General features: G+C 45.6%; 2 protein-coding genes across 4 annotated transcripts in view; both read left to right on the top strand.

The window, feature by feature from the left end:
- The window catches only part of LOC103654479 (Protein ENHANCED DOWNY MILDEW 2), a 30,340-nt gene extending 28,292 nt beyond the window's left edge, over positions 1 to 2,048 (top strand). For all 3 annotated transcript variants that reach the window (XM_008681310.3, XM_008681312.3, XM_008681311.3), the window contains exons 14-16: positions 420 to 538; positions 626 to 689; positions 784 to 2,048. In XM_008681310.3, the coding sequence (XP_008679532.1) occupies positions 420 to 538; positions 626 to 689; positions 784 to 1,794 (1,194 nt within the window). In that variant the 3' untranslated portion in view covers positions 1,795 to 2,048. The remainder of the gene's footprint in view (positions 1 to 419; positions 539 to 625; positions 690 to 783) is intronic.
- Positions 2,049 to 2,800: 752 nt separating this feature from the next.
- LOC103654478 (protein FAR1-RELATED SEQUENCE 5-like) lies at positions 2,801 to 5,248 on the top strand. Its single transcript, XM_008681308.4, has 2 exons — positions 2,801 to 4,668; positions 4,749 to 5,248. The coding sequence occupies exon 1, from the start codon at positions 3,016 to 3,018 to the stop codon at positions 4,168 to 4,170; it is 1,155 nt and encodes a 384-aa protein (XP_008679530.1). The 5' UTR covers positions 2,801 to 3,015; the 3' UTR covers positions 4,171 to 4,668; positions 4,749 to 5,248.
- The last annotated feature ends 9,461 nt before the right edge of the window (positions 5,249 to 14,709 follow it).

Below are 14,709 nucleotides of genomic sequence, written 5' to 3'. Positions count from 1 at the left end.
GCTTTAGGGCCTGTTTGGGAACATGATATTTTCTTAGTCCCAAGACAATATCATGGTATTTGAGTATACCATGGTATTTTAGACCAAAAGGCGTTTGGAAGCACATCTAAAAACTCTGTATTTTAAACCATGGTTTTACCAATACCACAGTATTTTTGGGGTCAAAAAAACTTTGGTCCGAACCGAAGTTTTTGGCTTCACGCAGCTGCAGTCTTCTCTTCTACACTACAACTGAAATACTTTGTCTTGATGTAAAATATGCTATAGTTATGCTATGACATACAATAAATTGTGGTATTATAAACTACGGTTTTGAGAAACAGAGTTCCCAAACAGGCCCTTACATGTTGAATTGATCTCATCCTATTGGGGACATAATGTTGCAGTTATTTAAGTTGATCAAGTACTGTTATTCACAGGTCATGGGATTGAATCCTCCCTTTGGGACTAAAGCCTCTCTTGCGAACCAGTTCATCAACAAAGCTCTCACTTTCAAGCCAAAGCTTATAATACTCATTGTTCCCAAGGAAACTGAAAGGTTTCCCATCTCCCTATCGTTCTGCATGTTTTTTTTTATAAAAGATATCTAAATATCTAATACCATTCCATTCTTGGCGTTGGATAGATTGGACAAGAAATACCCACCATATGAGCTAATATGGCAGGACTCAGATCAGCTCTCGGGAAAGGTACTTCTAGGCAGTAGTAGTCTCCTTGAATACATCATATCCTCAGAATGTTGCTATGTTCTTTACTGACATTTTCTGTTGGGAAACTATGCAGTCATTCTATCTACCTGGATCTCTGGATGCTGACAACAAGGTGATGGAGCAATGGAATGTGTCACCTCCTCCGCTTTCTCTGTGGAGTCGTAGTGACTGGGCTGAGAGGCACTCCGAGATTGCCAAATCAATGGGGCACATCTCGAATGAAATTGGTGACTTGCAAAGGGATCTGGCTGCATCTATACATACCACAGAGCACGTGGAGGCAGATGATGCAGGGGTTGCAGGCATGTCTCCATGTTTACTAGATCAGTTGTTGTCTGACACGTTCCATGACCCAACAACTTCTCCAGGGGACTGCTGGAATGATACCAGCGGCCGATCACGGCAACCATGCAACTACGAAACAGCAGGACAAGGAAGGGGCGATCCAACCTACAATCATACAACAGAAAGCTGCTCTGATATGAGCATTTCATTGTCGGAGAGTGATGTTCAGAGAAAAGATCAAGCTTTGCCAATGCCAGAGCATGGAGGCACCGGCTCTGATATGAGCATTTCATTGTCGGAGAGTGATGTTCGGAGAAAAGGTCAAGCCTGGGATGCTGTTGGAAGTGCATCTGCAGGGAAACCAACTGCTGATGCCGATTACGATGAGGTAACATCAGCCTGTGGTCCGTATCATTTCTCGGGGGTTGCGGGCAAACAGGCAGCTGGAGTTGAGTACTGGATGATACAAGACTCACCAGTCCTGGAGGAAGGAGAGCTGAGCGATGCACCGGCTGCGGCGGGCAGGCCTGCATCTGGCACGCGTCATAAACCGACGGAACACACGCCAGCAGCAGCAACACCCGAAGCTGCCTCCTGGTGGAGTGGGCAGCTGGATCATCACTCGCGGTCTGTGGCCGCTAGGCATAATGCCAGAACTCTGCCACCAAGAAACACCTTCCCCGGACTGCGCTTGCGGCAAGGATGCAACACCTCTCGTAAGTTCCTGCCCCAAGGCATGGGCTATGACGCCATCCATGAAGGGCCATCGAATGGCTGGATCGAGGAAGAAGACTACTAGTATAGGTGCTAATGTGCCTCGCCCTCGCGTTGTCTTCACAGGTGTGAGCTAGTTAATTCTACGGCCGGCTTTAGGAGTATGCTGCTGAGGTTATGCTAACGTTGGTAGAGTCGGTTCTGCGGTCTGTCATTGGATCAGTATTTTCGTTAACTGTTGCATTCATGCCCTGTATCTGTTTCTGACGAAACATCTTACCATGGACTTGATTGCCTTTGAGCCTGAATTATCCAGGATCGATCTTTCGTTGCCTGCTATACCTTGCTGAAATTCCTGCCGTGTCGAAGTTTTGACTGTTCATCTATCTGTCTGTCTATGACATGCCATCGCCTGCTCGCAGAGCACGGTGCATGTGTAGGCATTTACTGGGAGGCACCGTATCTTGTGCGCAAGGAGCGCTGCTGCTCACATGAGCAAAATCAATCCAGATCACACCCTCCATATCCAACGGTGCTACGTCTATTTTGCAAAGAAGCCCCTCCACGCCTCCCACTCTAGCTCTGTACATTTTACGAAAACCCCCTGACACGGTATCTTCTCCAAGAAGCCAGAAACGGATCTTTGCTCCAGCTTGACGACGACGCTCGAGCTCTCTGCCTCCCTGCAGTGGCGGACGACGCTCGAGATCCACTTTGTTCGAGCTCTCTCTGGCACGACGCTCCTCTCCCTCCTCGGCCCTTCCAAGGTATAGAGCTCTCCTTTCTGGTTCGTTCAGCCCTGACGGCAAGCTGCATTGGCATGCCAGTTGGAATGGAGGAGCCACTGCCCCTATGCCCTAGCGGCGGGTGGATGGCTCTCCTCACCGCCATGGATGCGCGACGGATCGCCGACAGCCCTAGTGCTGACAGTGCAGACATTCGAAGCCTTGATTCCATTCATCTCCCTGCTCCTGTTGAAGAAATTGCTTCTCAAGTAGAAGTTGTTCCTCCTGCACAACACATTGCCATAGCCGACGATGCTTCTGTTGAAGTTGCCTCTCAAGTTGAAGTCGTTCCTCCTGTACAACACACTGCCACGATCGACGATGTTCCTTTCAATGAAGCTGCACATCATAAAGATGGATTCCATACACCCAAAAAAATCCATTTTTTTGTACATCAGTGAGTAATTTGTATATGATTGTGAGAACATATTAAAGTCATAGCAGTGCACTCATTGATTTTCTTATTGCAGCTGTCGTCGTTTGTACCGAATTGTGAGGACAAATTAAAGCCAGCTGTTGGAATGACATTCGGTACTCTTGATGAAGTGGAAGAATTTTACAAGACATATGCACATAAATGTGGGTTTTCAGTTCGTATAGGTGGTCAAGGCAAGAGAAATGACATGGTCGATCATAAGAGGTTTCTGTGTTCGAGAGAAGGCTTCACAAGGAGACGCGCTGAATCAAACAATCAAAAGAAGCACTTTGAAACAAGATGTGGATGCAATGCACGTATATATGTGAAGTTAAGTCAGGACAACAAGTACTATATTGCTTCATTTGTTGAGGAGCATAACCATAGTCTAGTCTCACCGGACAAAATTCCTTTTCTCCGATCGAACCAGTCAGTAAGTGAAAGAGGCAAGACTACCTTGTTCACGTGCCACAAAGCAAGTATTGGTACCTTACAAGCATATAGACTTTTACAAGTAAGTGATGGCTTTGATAATATTGGATGCATGAAGCGAGATCTTCAGAACTACTATCGAGGACTTAGGGAGAAAATAAAGAATGCGGATGCTCAGTTATTTGTGGCACAGATGGAGAGGAAGAAAGAGGCAAATTCTGCCTTCTTCTATGATTTAGTTGTTGATGAGCATGGAAAATTAGTCTCCATGTTCTGGGCTGATGCTACAAGTAGAAAGAATTATAGCCATTTTGGTGATTTGGTATCGTTTGATGCAACATATAGTACAAATCAGTACAATATGATATTTGCACCTTTTACTGGTGTTAACCATCATATGAAAAGTGTTTTCTTCGGAGCTGCATTCATAGCAAATGAGAAGATCGAGTCATATGAGTGGTTGTTTCGGACTTCCTTGAGTGCAATGGGAGGAAAAGCCCCAAGATCAATTATAACATATGAAGATGCTAGTATGAAATCAGCAATTAGAACTATTCTTCCACATACAATTCATAGATTATGCATGTGGCACATCATGGAGAAGGTACCTGAAAAGGTTGGTCCTCCACTTAATCATGAAAAGGATTTTTGGGCTGCCTTGAATAATTGTGTATGGGGTTCAGAAACTAGAGAAGAATTTGAAATGCGGTGGAATGAAATTATAGTTGCTTATGGTCTTCAGAGCAATGATTGGTTGGCTAATAAATATCAAATTCGTGAGTCATGGATTCCAGCTTTTTTATGGATATACCTCTTGCAGGGGTCCTGAGAACTACATCGAGATCTGAAAGTTCAAATTCGTTCTTTAATTGCTTTATTCACCGTAAATTATGTTTTGTTGAGTTCTGGCTTAGATTTGATACTGCATTAGAATGCCAACGACATGAGGAGCTAAAGGCTGATAATATTAGTTTACATGGCACACCTGTTTTACATACCCCATGGGTTGTGGAAAAACAAGCAAGCATATTGTACACACACAAGGTGTTTATAATTTTCAGGAAGAAGTGGTAGCTGCAAGAGACCATTGCTCTATTCTTGGAACAACACAACAAGAGGCTATCAAGTATGTTATAGTCAGTGATGGTTCATTGAAGGATAGAGTGGTGCAGTGGTGCATAGAAACTAGTTTTGGATGTTGCTCATGCAAACTATTCGAAAAGATGGGAATTCCATGTCGCCATATAATTATGGCATTGCGTGCTGAAAAGATATATGAACTACCTTCATCTTATATTTTGAAGAGATGGGAATCACGATGCAAGAGGTAAAAGCTATATGAACTATTTTCATATTAATTTCCTCATCCTATTTATACATCCTTACTTGAACATATTGTTCTCTTAGAGAGCTGGTGTATGATGATGAAGGAAATCTATTGGAAGAGAAGCCCGAAGATGTTAATGAAGTGGAAAAAGGAAGAAAATAGCGGTTATCCGAAACAAGGTAGAAGATTCCATTCAAAGAGCAAAGAGTTCGAGTGAAGCTATGGATTTCTTAGTTTCAAGTGTCCTCAAAATAGATGAGTCTTTGAGATATATTGTACCTAGCACGATGCAAGTTTCGCAACAAGAACATGAGAATTTTATTGGATGCCAAATTCCAGAACAAATACAAATACATCCTCCAAATGATGTTCGGTCAAAGGGAAGAAGTAAAAGAATTAAGAGGGCAAAAGAACTACCAAAGTCTCGCAAAGGAAAGAATGTGAAGAAAGACATGAAGGATGCATCTATATAGATTAATTTGTTGTCAGTTCAATGTTATCCAAATGTTGTTTATGTATTTTGTCTCTGTAACTGGAACAAGCTCGGTCCTGCTTGAAAAAACATTTCCAGAAAGTAGAATGTATGAAATGGCTAGATTCAGACTCTTTTTGTTGGCCCTGATATGTAGTATATACAAGACTGATTCACACAATTTGGCTCATTTCTGTTTGTGCTCCAATTCAGTTAGCTTATTGGGCATTTCTGCTCATTTCTGTTTGTGCTCCAGTCCAGTTCAGTTCAGTTAGCTCATTTCTGAAAATGCACAGAAATGAAGAAAACTGAATTCAGTTCAGTTCAGCTTGTTTGTGCTATAGTTCAGTTCAGTTTGTTTGTGCTCCAGTCCAGCTTGTTTGTGCTCTAGTCCAACTTGTTTGTGCTCCAGTTCAGTTCAGTTAGCTCCAGTCCAGTTTAGTTTAGTTAGCTGCCAGATTTGGTATGGCTGCCAGAAACCGAGTAGAAACCGAGCAATACTGTTAGTGGCAATACTGTTAAGCTAAATCAACTTCAGTTAGGCAATACTGTTAGTGGAATCAGTCTGTAAACAAAACTGAATTTCAGTCAAAAGCTGCCAAGGGTAGCGGTCGGTTCAGTTAAGCTACTGTAAACAAAACTGAATTTCAGTCAAAAACTGAATTACTGTTAGCTGAAAACTGAATCAGTCTATAAACAAAACCGAGTAGCGGTCGGTTCAGTTCAGTCATACTGAAAACACCTGAACACAGAACTGAAAACAGATGACCAATATACTGTTAGTTGTCGGTTCAGTTAAGCTAAATCAACTTCAGTTAGTTGAGGTGCATATCAGAAGTTGTGCTAATTTCAGTCAAAAGCTGCCAGTCAAATACAAGGTGCACATCACAAGTTGTTCTAATTTCAGCCATCACATGCTAGATCAAAACCAAGTTGGACTAAAAATAAGCTGAATTCATTAAACTGGGCACACATAGTTGGAGATACATCATGAACTACAGGTTAAAAATGCGTGGTGCGGTGGATGCGGAGCGGGGCCGTGGTTGTATGGCTGAGGGGGTTGTTGATATGTGTGCGCGACAACTCTAGGGTTGTCGGCTGGTTGCGCCCGTGCCATCCTGTCTCTGGTGGCCTTCGTCTCTGGGCAGTCTCTTGTAGGGTGCACGCAGTCTTCGCCGTGGAACAAGCAGTAAAATCTGTGCGGCTACTGCGCACGTCCCCGGCCCCGACCACGAGTTCCGTTTCCGCGGCCCTGGGGGGATACTCCTGGCGGCGAGGGGCCTCGCCAGCGGGGTGCTGGTTGGCGATGTTGTGTACCTGCTGCTGATTACGGCCGTCCCGACCGAAGTCTGCCTGTGAAGGCCTCGTCCACGTACGGCTGGACTGCGGAGGGTCTTTAGGTTTCCTCTGAGACTCGACTTTGCGCTGGTGGAGCTCTTCGGATCTGGTGTATTTTTCGAATAGCTGATACATCTCCTGGAGGTTCCTGGGCGGATCTCTGATGCAGTGGCTGTAAAGGACGCCAGCCCGAAGGCCACAGATGGCGTAGTGAATGGCGATTTGGTCATCAACCGAAGGCAGTTGTGACTTGAGAGTCAGAAACTTGCGGTAGTACTCCCACAGAGTCTCTTTCCAGCTGCTTGCAGAGTGAAAGTTCAGCCAAGGCGTCGCTGTCTGGGCGGTACCCTTGGAAGTTGAGCAGGAATTTGTCCCGGAGACTTCTCCAGGAGTCGATGGACAGCGGGGGCAACCTGGTGTACCAGGTGAGGGCCGGGCCTTCGAGGGCGATGATGAATGACTTGGCCATCGTGGCGTCGTCCCCTCCGGATGATGCAACGACGACCTGATAGCTCATGATATACTGTGTTGGGTCAGTGCTGCCATTGTACTTGGGATAGGTCCCTGCCCTGAAGTTGGCAGGCCATGGTGATACTTACAGGTGGGGCGCCAGGGGACTCCGCTCGTCAAGGTAGTTGACACCTTGGAATGCTGCGGCGTGCGGAATGGCGTGTCCGCGCTGAGGGATGAGCAGGTCTTCGATTTGCGCGTGCTATTGGAGGGGTGGGCCGTGCTGCAGACCGAGTTGGCCTTCGCGTTGCATGAGCGTGATCTCTTGCTCAAGCTCCTAAGCCTTTTGCTCTTCGTCGCGTATCTTCTGGCACACCTTAGCTTGCGCAGACACACGTTGGCGTTTGGCCTCGAGGATCTCCTTTTGCTTCTGGAGGTTGCGGTTCTTGATGCGCAAGGCACACAACTGTAATTGTTCCTCTGCGGAAACGCCGATGACTTCGCCGTCCTCGGTGGCGTCCGCACCCTCTGGCGCAGCGAAGCCTGGGGGAGGTTGCGGTTGTCCTCCGGAGCTGCAGGTGCGGAGACTGCCTTCGGGTGTGAGTTGTTCATTGCGCTGCCTCTTGCTGAGTGCGTCGTCTTCGCAGGCTTCTTGATGGGTGGTGTCGACAAGGACCTTGCCCTTTTTCTCAGCCAGCAGTGCTGCCTTCGCAGCTTCGTCAATGGATGGGGCTGCCTTCGAGCTAGCTCTCTTGGGTGCCATCGCGGGTGGTTTTTCATAGCACGAACGGTGGGCGCCAAATGTTGGAACTTGCTCTCCCGAGCAAGGTGATCCAACGGGGGAGTAAAAGTAATACAGACAAGGTTTTAGCTCAGGAAGGCAATTGCTCTATTAATCTAGCCTCTCAAGGGCACTGTGCGGGGGTATTTATAGGTGCCTGAATGCCCAGCGTCTTGGGTTAAGGACGCATGTGCCCTCAGGCACCCAGGTTATCCCCAGAATATTCCCATAAAGCAGGGTTACAGACTGTAATTACAGAGAAGCCTTTACAAATTAGGCCCGTAATGCGCAGCGGCCACGCGGGGCATGTTACAATGGGCCGGATTGCACGTGGGCCTTCGTGTTGGTCGAGACCGCGGGATGGGGCGACCTCGTCATAGGCCTTCGTCCTGCAGTGCGTTGGACGAAGGGTGGAGTCTGCCAGTCGTCTTGTCTCCGTTGGTGCAGCGAGACTGGCGAAGGTATCGAGCGAAGGGTAGCGTCTTCGCCTTCACCCCAACAATACATTATGGCCGAAACCAAGTTGAACTAAAAATACATCATGAACTACAAGTCTCACAAAATACATTGCCAATAGAATACTACATCAAATTAAAACATGGCTGTTGTCCAGGAGGCAACTCTATCACAGACAAATAGCTCAGATAGGCTCACTTCATACAGGGCCCTTCATACGGCGATCAGGGATCTCATCGGAGTCAAAAAAAGAGTTGTCCTCATCCGAACCACACTGCTCAGTACAACCACAATGAACATCAGTTTTGAAATCATCGTACATTCCAAGGGCTTCATAATCCTCAAGTAGAGGTTGCAGACCAATAAGAACTTCCTCCAAATCCCTGCTCATAGTGTCTAGACCTTTTGCAATTTTAGTAACATCACTCATGGCATTAACCAAGCAATTCTTGTGCAACATATCCAAATACTCAGGCACATGATTGCGGCGGCTCAACTTCCTCAACTCATCGACAGATAATTGCATCTGTCTAATGGCGTCTAAAAGACCATCCCAAACTCGATTATATCTCTGCGCCTACAACTAAATGAATAATGAGATTCAATATCAAATTATAGTATTGACTGTTACTACAATAACACATTATGTTATGTAAATTAAAACATACCGGATCATGTGTCCTACATAGTCGATGACGCGGACGTAATCTACTAGTGCCATAATCTATTTTGCTCGTGTCGACGATGCATGTGCGCCTACTCCCATCTGCAGCTTCTGCGACATCTTTGAGTGTGTCGGCCCTAACAGGGCCAGATCCGATATTAATGGATCTTGGTGAATTCTCCATGGCCGCGGGCAAGGAACCTACGACGACCTGCTCAAGATTGACAGCTACAGGTAAGAGCACCAGTGAAATGGGCACCAGTTAAATTAGCTTTCACTCAGCAATATGTGTGAAGTTAGTTTAAATTCTCAAATTTCATTGTTAAATGCTCCAGCAACAGGTTCCAACTGGCATGCCAATGCAGCTTGCCATCAGGGCTAAATGAACCAAATGATTTAGAAGGGATCTTCAGCGCGGGTACTGGTACAGCACCGCTGAGACCTTCAGCACGCCGGCGCAGACCTTCTGCGCGCCAGTGGATTCTAGAACCGAGCAGGGAGCGCGAGCAGGCAGCCAGGAAACAGAAAGGAGAGCTCTGTACCTTGGAAGGAATGAGCAAGGAGAGGAGCACCGTGCCGGAGAGAGCTCGAACAAAGTGGATCTCGAGTGCCGTCCGCCACTGCAGGGAGGCAGAGAGCTCGAGCGCCGTCGTCAAGCTGGAGCAAAGATCCGTTTCTGGCTTCTTGGAGAGGATACCGCGTCAGGGGGGGTTTCGTAAAATGTACAGAGCCAGAGTGGGAGGCGTGGAGGGGCTTGTTTGTAAAATAGACGTGGCACCGTTGGATGTGGAGGACTGGAGGGTGTGGTCTGGATTGACTTTGCTCATGGGAGCAGCAGCGCTCCTTGCGCACAAGATACGGTGCCTTACTGGGAACGTGGATGCCTTCTGTACAAATGGCAATTCAAATGTAACATGGATTTCATGTGAGAAACGACGTCTCGAGTAAGAGGCGGACACCAGTGCCATTCATTAAAAAAACAATTTCCCTGCACTGCAATCCGAGCTGTTGGCCCGGTATTGCGTGTTTGTGCATCTCCAGACTCCATAGGCTGGCTGCCACTGCCACTCCAAGAAGGGAGCTGGATGGCACAACTATAGATGGCCAATAGTGTCGGGCTAATCGGGCTGGCTCGGAGCACGGCACGACCCGTAGTGCCTGGGCACGGCACGGCTGGAGCTGGGTCCGTGCCGGCACAGCCCGATGGGTATTAGATCCAAGCACGACTAGTTAGCTATGTGTTGTACTCTTTTTCCTATTTAGGGTTTTCTCACAAGGGTGAGTTTTTACCTAGATAGGTTTTTAATGAGTCAGCCATTGCACTAAACAGCTCAATATTAACTATTTTAGTATGTTTTAACTGTGTTTGTGAATGTCTGACTAAAATTCTGTGTAGTGCTAAACGGGCTAAATGGGCTAAACGGGCCTACCGTGCCGGCACGGCACGGCTAAGCAGGCTTAGTGCCGTGCTTGGGCCTGGTCTTAGGCACTAGTGCCGGCACGGCTACTAAACGGGTCAAACGGGCCATGCCCTAACCGTGTCGTGCCTGGCCGTGCCCGGGCCATGCCGGGCCGGGCCGCCCATTTGGCCATGTATAGGCACAACCAACACGGCCGACGGGGCGTGGACGTGTGCGCCGAAACAGAAGCTGCCACGGGTCGGTGGTCGGGCGCCACGCCCTCGCCCTCGCCCATCGGTGGAGGAACCGGGGCCGGTGTCGTGGGACTCGGTCCGAGGAACGCCCGACCGGCTGCACGTACGGTGCGGCGAGTTCTAAACTATTTTTAGTTTGAAAATAAATAGAAATATGATCCGATTCTAATTCGATCTGATTTATAAATTTTATAGTGTAAAATTTAAATCTTAATGTCACCCCTAGCGATGATCAACAACGGTCTGGCTTGCTGGTTGGCCGGCCGAAATGGCCCCAATGCACCTGTACTAGGGCTAGAAACAAGCTCGGTTTGGTTCGGTGTGTCTCGCTAGTTGATCGAGCTCGGCTTGCATACTCAACGAGCTGTAAAAAAGGCTCAGCTCGATACCGGCTTGTGAGCTGCACTTTGAAAAACAATATTACATTATACAGTGAATTAATAGTCTATAAATATAAAATAAATAATAATGATAATGCGACATTACAAGTAATCTAAATTATAATTGTCACTTATTAGTTCATCAATTATAAGCGTAGACTTTATTTTGTTGATAAATGCTAGTTCATTCGAGCTAATGAGCTGGCTCGAGCTCATGTCGAGCTAGCTCATTAATGAACCGAGCTAAGATGTTAGCTTAGCTCATGCCAAAATTGAAACGAGTCGAGCCGAGTCAAGCTGACTACGAGTCGAACGAGCTCACGAACCACAAGTATTTTATCCATCCCTAGTCTCCAAGAAAACCTTGCCACCAAACCATTTGGAGCCCGCCACAGTTCAGTCCTACCTTTTTCTTCTTCTTCTGCACGTACTCTATATAATATTATATTAGTTGTCGTTTTGGACAAGGTTTGAGTTAAACATATAAAATTTTGACTACAAATAACTATTTTATTATTTAGTTTTAAAACCTAATTGAAAGTCGCATAGAGGGGGGTGATAGGCGGAAACTGAAATTCACAAACTTTAAGCACAACTACAAGTCGGGGTTAGCGTTAGAAATAAAATCAAGTCCAAAAGAGAGGGCGAAAACAAATCAACCAAGAAAATAAAGCGAGTGACACGGTGATTTGTTTTACCGAGGTTCGGTTCTTGCAAACCTAGTCCCCGTTGAGGTGGTCACAAGTCACAAAGACCGGGTCTCTTTCAACCCTTTCCCTCTCTCAAACGGTCACTTACACCGAGTGAGCTTTCTCGTTAATCAAACGGGTCACTTAGACCCCTCACGAGGACCACCACAACTTGGTGTCTCTTGCTTTGATTACAAGTGCTTGAAGAACAAGAATGGGAAGAAGAAAGTGATCCAAGAACAAGAGCTCAAAGAACACGAGCAAAACTCTCTCTCTAGTCACTAAGTGTTTGGAGTGTGTTTGGGACTTGGAGAGGCTTTGATTCTTTTGAATTGTGTCTTGTATTGATTGCACTAGCTCTTGTATTGAATGAGATGTCTGAAAAACTTGGATGCTTGGAGTGGTGGTGGTTGGGGGTATTTATAGCCCCAACCACCAATTCAACCATTGGGGAGGCTATCTGTCGATGGGCGCATGAGACAGTCCGGTGCACCAGCCACGTCACCCAACTGTTAGGGTTCTGACGGTTTCGACCGTTGGAGCTCTGATATCTTGGGGCACCGGACAGACACTATTCACTGTCCAGTGCACCTTCTGGCACTGCTCTGACTCTGCGCGAACTGTCTACGCACTGTTCACGTTGCAGGCGACCGTTGGAGTCGACCGTTGCGCTTCCTAGCCATTGCTCCGCTGGCACACCGGACAGTCCGGTGGCACACCGGACAGTCCGGTGAATTATAGCGGAGTGGCGTCTGAGAAACCCAAAGGTGAAGAGTTCAGACTGTACGGCCCCTGGTGCACCGGACACTGTATGATGCGCCAGACCAGGGTTCTCTTCGGTTTCTTTTGCTCCTTTCTTTTGAACCATAACTTTGATCTTTTTGTTGGTTTGTGTTGAACCTTTAGCAACTGTAGAATATATGATCTAGAGCAAACTAGTTAGTCCAATTAATTTGTGTTGGGCATTCAACCACTAAAATCATTTAGGAAAAGGTTTAAGCCCTATTTTCCTTTCAATCTCCCCCTTTTTGGTGATGGATGCCAACACAAACCAAAGCAAATATATAAGTGCAGAATTAAACTAGTTTGCATAAGGTAAGTGCATAGATTGCTTGGAATTTAAACCAATTTTATAGTTTCATAGGATATGCATGGATTGCTTTCTTTTATTTAACATTTTGGACCATAATTGCACCACTTGTTTTGTTTTTGCAAACTCTTTTGGAAAATCTTTTCAAAGTCTTTTTGCAAATAGTCAAAGGTATATGAATAAAATTGCGAGAAGCATTTTTCAAGATTTGAAATTTTCTCCCCTGTTTCAAATGCTTTTTCCTTTGACTAGAACAAAACTCCCCCTGGAGAAATTCTCCTCTTAGTGTTCAAGAGGGTTTTACCAATTGAAAGAAGATTTAGATACCACTTGAAATATCTTTGAAGATAAATATATTAAAATATATCAATTGAAAATTTCGAAATTGGTGGTGGTGCGGTCCTTTTGCTTTGGGCTTAATATTTCTCCCCTTTGGCATTAATCGCCAAAAACGGAGTCTTTTGAGAGCCCTTTTTACTTTCTCCCCAATGGTACAAATGAATATGAGTGAAGATTATACCAAAGTGGAGAGTGGTGCGGAGTGACGGCGAAGGATAAATAATACCGATAGATTGAGTGGAAGCCTTGTCTTCGCCGAAGACTCCATTTCCCTTTCAATCTACGACTTAGCATAGGATGATACTTGAAAACATATTATTCATAGGCATAAAAGAGATATGATCAAAGGTATATAAATGAGCTATGTGTGCAAAGTATTAATCAAAGTTCCGAGAATCAAGAATGTTTAGCTCATTCCTAAGTTTGGTAAAGGTTTCTCATCTAATGGCTTGGTAAAGATATCGGCTAGTTGTTCTTTGGTGCTAACATAAGCTATCTCGATATCCCCCTTTGTTGGTGATCCCTCAAAAAGTGATACTGAATGGCTATGTACTTAGTGTGGCTGTGTTCAACGGGATTATCCGCCATGCAGATTGCACTCTCATTATCACATAGGAGAGGGACTTTGCTCAATTTGTAGCCATAGTCCCTAAGGGTTTGCCTCATCCAAAGTAATTGTGCACAACAATGTCCTGCGACAATATACTCGGCTTCGGCGGTAGAAAGAGCTACTGAGTTTTGTTTCTTTGAAGCCCAAGACACCAGAGATCTCCCTAGAAACTGACAAGTCCCTGATGTGCTCTTTCTATCAATTTTAAACCCTGCCCAATCAGCATCTGAATAACCTATTAAATCAAAAGTGGATCCCTTGGGGTACCAAAGACCAAACTTAGGTGTATAAACTAAATATCTCATGATTCTTTTCACGACCCTAAGGTGAACTTCCTTAGGATCGGCTTGGAACCTTGCAGACATGCATACGGAAAGCATAATGTCCGGTCGAGATGCACATAAATAGAGTAAAGATCCTATCATCGGCTGGTATACCTTTTGATCTACAGATTTACCTCCCGTGTCAAGGTCGAGATGCCCATTAGTTCCCATGGGTGTCTTGATGGGCTTGGCATCCTTCATTCCAAACTTGGTAAGTATGTCTTGAATGTACTTCGTTTGGCTGATGAAGGTGCCCTCTTGGAGTTGCTTTACTTGAAATCCTAAGAAGTACTTCAACTCCCCCATCATTGGCATCTCAAATTTTTGAATCATGATCCTACTAAACTCTTCACAAGTAGATTTGTTAGTAGACCCAAATATGATATCATCAACGTAAATTTGCCATACGAACAAATCATTTGCAATAGTTTTAGTAAAGAGAGTAGGATCGGCTTTACCGACTTTGAAGCCATTAGTGATAAGAAAATCTCGTAGGCATTCATACCATGCTCTTGGGGCTTGCTTGAGCCCATAAAGCGCCTTTGAGAGTTTATACACATGGTTAGGGTACTCACTATCTTCAAAGCCGGGAGGTTGCTCAACATAGACCTCTTCCTTGATTGGTCCATTGAGGAAGGCACTCTTCATGTCCATTTGATAAAGCTTAAAGCTATGGTGAGTAGCATAGGCAAGTAATATGCGAATTGACTCAAGCCTAGCTATGGGTGCATAGGTTTCACCGAAATCCAAACCTTCGACTTGTGAATATCCCTTGGCTATAAGTCGGGCTTTGTT

The sequence above is a fragment of the Zea mays genome, chromosome 4, assembly GCF_902167145.1.
Source record: "Zea mays cultivar B73 chromosome 4, Zm-B73-REFERENCE-NAM-5.0, whole genome shotgun sequence".
NCBI classification, from domain to species: domain Eukaryota; kingdom Viridiplantae; phylum Streptophyta; class Magnoliopsida; order Poales; family Poaceae; genus Zea; species Zea mays.
The sequence above is the reverse complement of the archived record's forward strand: the minus strand, read 5'-3'. Positions and strand labels throughout refer to the sequence as shown.

Excerpts from the sequence above, each read along its gene's own strand:
- LOC103654478 (XM_008681308.4), top strand. The coding sequence starts at position 3,016 with ATGACATTCGGTACTCTTGATGAAGTGGAAGAATTTTACAAGACATAT.